Genomic DNA, 9,809 nt, shown 5'->3' with positions numbered 1-9,809 from the left:
CACACAAAATAACCAATAGCATGCTGTTAAAGAGTACTACATCCCTGGGTGGAGCCAAAGTCCACTCCAGTCACATTTGAAAGAATTTATAATAATAGGTCAGCAAACAGCTGAGCTGTCAAGCAGACTGAAAATAGCAGAACCTAATCTTGCATTTTTACAATCAAAAGGAAAGTTGTTGTACCAATCATATCTTGACTACCAGGAATCCTTATATATATATACACGTTTTTTGGGGGATCTTTTACAGAAACAAAACTGGTCTAAAGGCATGAATCATATTACACAGTTAAGCTAACTGTGCAAAGACTTTTTCCTTATCATATATATCACGAGAGAAGTATCCTCAAGGTGCACATATATATTTAGATTAAAAAAATATTCTTTTGTCACAAACGTAAAAGGCTGTCATGTATCATGCCAATCTCGTTCAGCTATTTTGACAGTAAGGCCATGAACAAAGAAGTCAAAGTGAGTCTGTTTCTACTGAACTCTAAAAATTTGATGTTTCTTGTACCAAGATTATCAAAGCTGTAGCCTGGCTGCTCTCAGTAGTACTGCATCATGCAATTTTGGTCGCTGTGGAATCTCAAGATGGCTGTTCATTTTGCACTGCTGAAGTACTCATATCACCTAGAAGCGCACTAGCAATAAAGACAGTCACAGATATCATAACACTGATTTTCTTTAGCACGTTCAGGTTGCTTCTCCTCACTCTCTATCTTGGAGAGACTCACAAAATGTACGTAGACAGCTTTAATCCATATTAAACACACAGAGACACCCTTGCCATGCCTTATTTCGCAGAGCATCGAGTAATTGACTTAGTGTCAGTGCGGCCCTGCATTTTCCTCTTTGAAGCTGTTTTTTTCCAAAGCTATGCTTTGCATGTGTCGCAATTTTTCAGACGGACTCATCCACTCGGCCAGAACTTTCTATGAAACTTTATGCCTAATTTTGGTTGGTTCTGTAGTTCATTTTTCTCCACAGGATATGACGATCCATTCAGTCATAAATTTACCCAGTCTGTAAGCATAGGTCCTAATTAACTAAGTAAAGCTATTTATTCGATTACGTGTTTTTATAGCAAGTGTATCAATCTTTAAGCAGGCCCATTCTATGAAAAGTCTTCATTCCGTGGACCACTCACCACGTGCAGGTCTGTTTCATAGTTGCAATCAATATCTGGGTTGCAGAATTCGGTCTTTTATTTATAATTTACACTTTTAAGGTCCTCGTGAGGAAAGAAGGTTGTTTATTTCAATGAAGCAAACCAGGCCAAAAACACATACATAGTAAGAAGCAGAAAAAAAAATCACAGGATCAGCACACTCGGTTTCTGTACCCCAGCTTTTGATAAAGGAATGCTGCACAGTCATGCCTCCACCTTAGGGACATTTTGTTGGCACCTATACACATTCCCTTACACTGGATAGCTGTGAACGCTTTTCCAGCACCCATGATCTTTCGGATCACAGTTCTACAAGCTGAGCCACCCTCAGTCTTCTGTATGAGACACAGTAGAAGTACCACATTTGAGATCTTCCAATGTCCACAGAGATGTGCGACTAATGTCCTCGTGCTCTCGTCTTCTGCCCTCCTTCATGCTTTGGGTTGTTGGGTTTCTTCTCTGGGTTGTAGACCGGTGAGAAGGGAAGTGGAAATCCATAGCCATTGATTCTGTCAAGGAAGACGCATTGGAAAAAGCGGACAGCAGCTGAGGGGGCAATCAGCGGAAAAGAGAGGTGTTTAGAGCGATGTGGAAGTAGATTATCATTTTATGATTCTTCAAATATAAAGACATTAGAAATGTAACAACTAGTACTATCCTGTAAGATCAATATTATTAGTATGACATTGTCCTACAGCACGAAAATAGGATATATGCAGCTTTCCAGAATTAAACTCCTTCTTACTGAGATGGGGATGAAGGACTTATGGGTGTCTCCAGAGTTGGCTGTATTCCCAATGAAAGTTGTGTTTAAAGCAGCCTACTGGGATTTGATCAAAATCCGGAGGCATTCCATCACGGGTGGCTCTCCTCTGACAATAACTTTTCTGGATTTCAAAGATGACCCCCGGTTGGAAAGCTACTGGGATTTGATCACGAAACCTAGAGATCGTAGGTTGTTTCACCAGTTTCGAGTTGAAACTCTACCGCTTAGGAATTTCACTCGCAACTGGTCAATCGGTAAGGGAGACAAGTCTCCATTTTGCCCAGACCTTGTTGAAAATATAGACCATCTTTTATATGTTTGCCCTGCTTACCGTTTACCCAGAAGCGTGTGGCTCAAACCCCTGTGTAGAAATTTGGGTACGAACTCAGCATTGATTGCTAAAAGTCTATTGAAAAATGGTGGCGACTCCACTATCATAATAGGGGTCGCCAAGTTTCTGAGTTGGTCCTGGGTTATTCGTGAAAGAGAAGGAGGATATTGATTGTCATTTAAGGACTCGCCCTGTACTGTACTTTCATGTGCTTAAAACCAGATGTACGTATATATGTAATGCCCTTGGATCCATGAGTTCTCTCCCTTGTACTTCGTACCTTTTTGCCATGCACAATATGCACTTTAGATTGCACCCACCTTTTTAGGGACCCTTTTTATACTCTTTTGAGCCGTCTCTCTGTGCCTTGCATTTTTTATTGTTTTGTATTTTACTACATACTAGGTCTCAGCTTATTGGTCTGACACCAGAAACACTTATTCAGGGATCTTGCTCTTTTGCACATTGTATTTTATAACGTTTTTGTATTATATTGTTGTATTTTTAGATCTTGGTCATAGGGACGTTATCAGGAATACTTTAGCTTCTTTTTAAATTGTGTAACTGAAATGTATTGTTGTATAATATGATCACTTTTAAGGCATTAAGTTGTCGAATAAAGTACTCTTGAATTGAATTGAATTGATATATGCAGCGTTCACATTAAAGTTTCAATTTTCTAGGGCCCACTCCTTGATCATGCCGTGTAAATTTACACCAGTGAAGCATATTTTATATGAAGGATTACATATCTGTTGTTGGAACTCATTTACTTAAAACATTCACATTTTCACTAATTGTCTTGAGCGCATGAAGCCTCATACTGCGATGAATGCAAAGTATGAACAGAGTGGGGATCATCTCCAAACACACAACTCATCTACATAGCTCTTTTTTTAATTCCGCATATCACTTACTCAATCATGATTGTAAAAAGTTCACCTGCCAGGCTATGTAAGAGAGATACAAATTTTAAACGTGAAATATGACTGAGCTCTGACACCAACTGGCTTAGGAAGCCTGTAACGGTAAACCACATTTGTCCCTAGGGTACTCTAGCTCAGCTCGTATGAGCTTCATCAGTCACAAAGATTATTAATCATAGATTTGTCAGAGGTGTGTCATTTAAGGGCCCTTCAAACAACAGCACAGATAACAGAATTTAGGGGCTGATTCAGAAAACACATTGTAACATTTAGCGATCAGAAGGGCTATGAGGTTTCCAGGCCCTGGGTGATCAATGACCGGCCATTGATCTTGGTGTTGGACATGCTGGGGAATTTGATTCTGTGTAAGAAGAATGAGCACACTTAGCTGTTCTCACCCTTAAAGTGTTGTATATTGGCAGTGACCCCACCATAAAAGTACATGATTTGCTGAAGCGACAGACACAAAGACATTCAGTCAACTTGGCATGCTTCTCAGATCAATTACATATGTAATATCTGACCCATTTTTGGACTGTGGTGGGTTTCCCAAAAAAGGCTCATATTTTTATTAACCTCTTTGGGCTCAAACCTCATGGCATTCTTTAGCATATCTATTTCGCAAAATGCAGTTTTCCTTTATTGATATAATGTGTTCACTTACACAATCAGCTCAAAACACCCACATCCGGTGCTGGACTGAATGGGTGCCGTGCAATGCTTGAGAAATGCCAGAACTCCCTGGAAAAGTTGCCCTTTTTCAAATGTGACTAGCTCATCCAGACATGGATTTTACTTTACATTCTTATATTTGCAGCACTGCATGTGTATTGGAAGATAAGACCCAGGAGGCAAAGTTGGAGCAGGAGTTGGATAAATTGCTTACACCTTACTCCTGACCTGTGGTAATTTGAGCACAGTGTCAAATTCCATATGTCACTACATGAATTGTCCTGCAGTTCATGACTTAGGCAGCTCACATATGGGCGGCTCAATGAGATGCACTGACAAAGATGTGCAGTGATGGGATGACTTGCAAGTATGTCACCTTTGTTTTTTCATTTTTATGCCCAGAGTAACAGGCAAACTGATGGGTTCCCAAGTGTTAGAAATGGGGTCTCTAATTAACAGAAGTATGCACCTTGTCCAAGTAGAGAGCACCACTCTAGTCAGGGTAAGCTAGGTACACAATAAAAGTTAACTTGTGCTCAACCTCTGTTAGCTTGGCACAGAGCAGTTAGGCTTATCCAAAGAGGCAAAGTGTAAAGCATTTGTGCAACACACAGACACACACACACACACTAACACAATGAAAACACCACAAAAGACCTCCACACATGTTTAAAAACATAGACAATATTTCTATAAATAAATCAAGCCAAGAGCAAAACAACGAAAATCCAATGAGTAGAAGTGTCTGATTTGATGGGGCCAGGGACTCAATACTTATACACAGTTGTGCCTTCGAAGTAGGGATGACCTCATAGAAGGGTCTTTGAAGTGCACAGAGGTCCTTTCTTCTCAGCTCGGGCTCCAGATTATCAGTCGGGGTAATCAGCCCTTTGTGTGGGGACACAACACTGCCTATTCAGGTGCAAGTGTCAGCTCCTCCCTCCCTTCCTGCCTAGGAAGGGCCATCAGAATGTAGAGGAGTGCTCAGACACATCTGACCTTCCTGTGGCTGTGGCTGTCTAAAGAGAATGCACAAAGTGAAGCTATCACCCACCCCAGATGTGTATTGGAGTCAGGCTGCAGGTACACAGAGCAGTAAGAGCAGAGAAATGCCCACTTTCTTAAAGTTATAACAAAAACAAGAGCGACCCATATGTCCCTGTGAACTGGGTATAGCTAAACAGCCCAAAAGCATTTGTTCACAAGGAACTCATTTCAACAAAGAAATGAAAATGTGCATGGAGTATTGTTTTCTTGCATCTAAATAAGAAACGCAATTAGAGTGAAAGAGTATAATATTACAACACTATTATTTCATTGGTTGTCATAATGAATCAATCACAGAGATAGAGGAAGAAAATAGATTGGAAAAAGCCCACAAACAACAGAATTTCCCTGTAACACGAGAGAGTCGAAACATCGTGGACAACAAAGGAAGGGAGAGTCCCAGAATACTACAAGTAATCTCTAGAATTATGTATTAAACCCATGTCTCCTATAGGACCTCCATTACCATACCAATAACCAATTGCTCTTTTTATTGTCACTGTAAATTATTTCACTGTTGGTTATGGTCACTACACTGGGGTACATCAGTCATTTTTTTACCCTGTATATAGTGTGAATACACAATATAATTCCTTTTCCTAGCACTGTTTTTTGCAAATAAAATAACGCCCATTTTCAGCTGAAGTGGACACAACAGAAATTCTGTTGTTTGTGGGCTTTTTCCAATCCAGTTTCTTCCTCTATCTCTGTGATTGATTTGTTGTGATAACCAATGAAATAATAGTGTTGTAATATTATACTCTTTCCCTCTAATTGTGTTTCTTATTAGGATGCAAGAAAATAATACTCCTTGCGCATTTTCATTTCTTTGTTGTAATTAGTTCCTTGTGAACACTTTCTAAAAGTGGCATTTCTAAAATAGTAATGTTACATCCAACTTTACCAGTAAAGAGGAATTATCATTACCATTCCAAAGATATAAATCATGACAAAGCTACTCCATTCTAATCAGAAATTACAGGTTAAAAGTATATTGATGAATCGCAATGTAAACCTATGAGAGGAGTAGGCTCCCCGTAGTGAAAAACTAATTTGGGTGTTTGTCACTACCAGGACATGCAAAAATTAAAAGTACATGTCCTACCTTTTACTTACACAGCAGCCTGACCTAGGGGATACCCACGCCTACCTTAGAGGTGATTTAGGTGTATTAAAAGGGGAGTTCAAGGCGTGGCAAAGGTTTTAAATGCCAAGTCAAAGTGGCAGTACTGCACACATAGACTCTGCAGCAGCAGGCCCGAGACAGGTTGGAGGCTACTTGTGTGGGAGGCACAACCAGTGCTGCAGGCCCACTAGTAGCATTTCATTTAGAGGCCCTGGGTATATAGTATACCACTTACAAGGGTCTTACAAGTAAATAAAATATGCCAAACAGGTGTAAACCAATTATACCATGTTTAGAGGAGCAGTGGTAAAGTGCTCAGAGTCTTATAGCCAACAAAAACAAGCTCAGAAAAAGAGGAGAAGGAAGGCAAAAAGTGTGGGATAACCCTTCAGAGAGGGCCATTTTACAACATAACCCCCTATCCAGGCTAAAGCCAGGGTAGTCTAATCAATACCTTGATGGACTTTCCAGCTTAGGGTGATAGAACATGGATAATGGCCCACTACTGCTCCACCTTGGAATAACCCAAGCTCTGGGCCTGGGAATAGGGCACCCTGGGTCTATACCTACCCCCACTACACTGGAACTTGTCTCGGTTACTGAGAACCCCCTCTCCTCACCCTATTGAGGGGATCCTGTAGCACCTCCCTTAGGATCACTTCCAAATGCCTTTCTAGACACTCTGGTACTCACCAAGAGTCTGCCTCCTTTGCAAGTTTCCTGGGATGAGATGTATGTGTTGGTGTAGCCCTGAAAACAGTGATTGAACATGTGCTCTCTGGCAATCAAATTGTACATCCCCTCAAAGTATTTACACTACCGCCTTTCACCCACCCATGCAGTGCCTTGCAAATGTACCCCACAAAATCCTTCCACGACTGGTGAGGCAATTTCTGGCTGCTCCTGAATTTCAATTTGCACCCTTCTGAGGTAAATTCATACTTCTTGATGAGGGTCTACTTCGAAGCTGAGACCTCAACCCTTCCCTCTTCTCTAGGGCCCGCAAGGCGTCCCTCCCATCACGAGGGAAATGACTCCAAAGGCCCGCTCCCCAATCCTCCTCAGGGATCCTGTGTACTTCTAGAGCTAATTCATAGATCTAAAACCATGTTTCTATGTGGTTTCCCTCTTTGAAGTCAGGCACCAAGTCTCTGGGTATGTGGACTCTTTCTTCTGCATTGGACACAGTAATGTTGCTGCCACCATTTTTGCTAGACTCTAACAGCTGTTTGCCCTTTAAGTCCAGTTCCTTAGGACTCAGTTCATGAGCCAGCTAAACCTTTTTCTCCTCCAAGGCCCTCTCAGCTTTTCTCTTCAGCCAACTGCAGCCCCAGGTCCCTCTCAACCTGTCTGTCGTTCAACTCATCAGAGGATAGGGTTTGGGAGGAGACACGGCTTCCTGAATAGGATCCAGTAGGGGACTCCCCCTCTGGGGGACCCCTTTTCTCTTCTGAAACATTTGCCCAGTAATTTCTCTGCTCCTCTCTTTCTTTATCAGGTCAATTGCCCCCTTGGGGCCCTGATTCTGGGGTCAGGTACAACCACGGTTCAGCTTTTTTAAGAGTGCTGAGGTTGTCCTCTTCAGAGTCTTCCTGTGGTGCAGATAGCATTCTGTGGACGTCCTTCCAGGCTCTACGGGTGAACTGGTACTCAAACTTTGTTTCACTCCTAGGGAGTTTCAGTCCTTTCTCTCTGCACAACCTCTTGAGCTGAGACATGCGGTAACTCTCAATGCCCAACTGTGCTGTAGCTCTAAAAAGTAGTTGATGTCCAACTCCATATGTGACAGGCCCCTGGTAGATACATTTCACCCTGTCCCATCCTGAGTATCTTGATTACCTTTCTGGGGGAAAGGGCATCCTTCCCTCAGCTCTGGGATTTCCTCCTCTCTTGGTGTTTCAGGGATTTCCTCCTCTCTTGGTGTTTCCAGCCTCCTGACTTCCTCTTAGGCTCTATTTATGAAGTTCTGCTGCCCACATTCAGCCTCCTCTCCTTGCAGAACTCCTCCAACTCATGCCCAGTGTAGTTTGCTATGTAGTTGAGATTTTTTCAAGGTATCACAAGTGCGACAATAAAAACAGTCCAACGTTGATGAAGGGGAAGCAGGAATCAAATTTGGAAAAATGACCATCTGAGAGAAAAAGGGGAATTTGAAAACTTGTGATGGTCTTTAGTATAGGGTAGTAGGGAACACTGAGTTTTTCTATGTAATTGCACAAACACAAGTTTGTTCATCAGTGTTAGAAATGGGCTCTCTAGCTGGCAGAGGTATGCACCCTGTCCAACTAGAGACCACCATTCCATTCAGGGTAAGCTAAATTCATACTAAAAGGTAACCTGTGCTCACCCTCTGGAAGCTTGGCACAGAGCAGTGAGGCTTATCTAAAAAGGAAAGGAGTAAAATATTTGTGCAACACACAAATACACACACACACACACAGTACCACAATAAAAACACGACTGAAAAACTCCACATAAGTTTAAAAACATAGACAATAATTTTAGAAATGAATCAAGACCAAAACGACAACAATCCAATAATTAGAAGTTGAGCTATGAATTTTTAAAGAAAACATAGAGATCTAGCGCTTAGAAGCAATACGCGCCTATGGAGGTTACCTGGTGGTGTTGGACCGGGGCAAAGTCAAAAGTTCAGGCCAAATGCAGTGGAGTGCAGGCTGGATACAGGCCCGACACAGGCTTGGTGAACAAAGTACCTTATCCTGGTCGCAACAGCAAGATGAGGGGCGCAGTTAAGCGATGCGCAGAGCGATGCTCCGATGATGATCCCGCAACTGTGGCAAAGTGCCGAATTTCTCCACTAAGTCAATGGATGCATTGATTTCTGTAAACTGCTGCGGCAGCGAAGCGCTGCTCCATGCATCAGTTTCTGCATGAGCTGTGGCGGTTCTGATGCGACGCGCTGGGTTCTGCTGCTACCAAGGGATGATGCATCGATTTCTGCTCAAACAGTCAGCGGATGCATCGGTGCCTCTGAAACAAGTATCTGAGTCTACTCCCACTAAGCCAGGCAAAGGAGCAGGGGTAGAGACTTTGATAGCCCTGAGTTTCAAGCAACAGGAGGCAAGCCAACAAGCCCTTGGCGATCACTTTGGTGCAAGGCAGTGTCCATCTCTCCTCAGCAGGGTAAGAGAGCAGCAGGCAGCAAGGCAGCACAAGAGAAAAGTATTTCTTCCAGGTCATCAGTCCAGTAGAGTGTCAGTCCTTGATGCAACACAGCTGTTCTTCTGACAGAGTCCAGTTGTAGGTCCAGAATTTGATGGTGTCAGAGACCCACTACTTATAACCATATGAGCCTTTATCAGTGGGGCTGACTTGAAATAAAGGTCTTTGAAGTGCACAGAGGTCCTTTCCTCCCAGCCACGACTCTTGACTATCAGTAATGGGTAATCAGCCATTCGTGTGGGGATAGGTTCAGGTGCAAAAATCAGCTCCACCCTCCCTTCCTGCCCAGGAAGGGCTATCAAAATGTAGATGAGTGCTCAGACACACCTAACCTTCCTGTGCATGTGGCTGTCTAGAGGGAATGCCCAAAATGAAGCTATCATCCACCCCAGACATGTACTGGAGACAGGCTGCAGACACACAGAGCAATAAGTATAGAGAAATGACCACTTTCTAAAAGTGACATTTTTAAATCAGTTATGTTATATCCAACTTTACCAGTAAAGAGGATTTATCATTACCATTCCAAAGATATAAAACATGACACCATTTCTCTTTTCTAATCAGTAATTATAGCTTAGAAG

At 42.4% G+C, this 9,809-nt stretch overlaps 1 protein-coding gene across 50 annotated transcripts in view; it reads right to left on the bottom strand.

Annotated features, from left to right (window-relative positions):
- Positions 1–1,238: 1,238 nt before the first annotated feature.
- Positions 1,239–9,809, bottom strand: part of LOC146820883 (uncharacterized) — a 1,936,624-nt gene continuing 1,928,053 nt past the window's right edge. For all 50 annotated transcript variants that reach the window (XM_085611721.1, XM_085611696.1, XM_085611722.1 and 47 more), the window contains one exon: positions 1,239–1,717. Coding sequence is in view for 45 of the 50 variants with exons in the window: in XM_085611696.1 (XP_085467822.1) it covers positions 1,569–1,717 (149 nt within the window). In the remaining 5 variants the exon portion in view is untranslated. The remainder of the gene's footprint in view (positions 1,718–9,809) is intronic.

Source organism: Triturus cristatus, chromosome 6 (genome assembly GCF_964204655.1).
Source record: "Triturus cristatus chromosome 6, aTriCri1.1, whole genome shotgun sequence".
Lineage (NCBI taxonomy): Eukaryota > Metazoa > Chordata > Amphibia > Caudata > Salamandridae > Triturus > Triturus cristatus.
The sequence above is the reverse complement of the archived record's forward strand: the minus strand, read 5'-3'. Positions and strand labels throughout refer to the sequence as shown.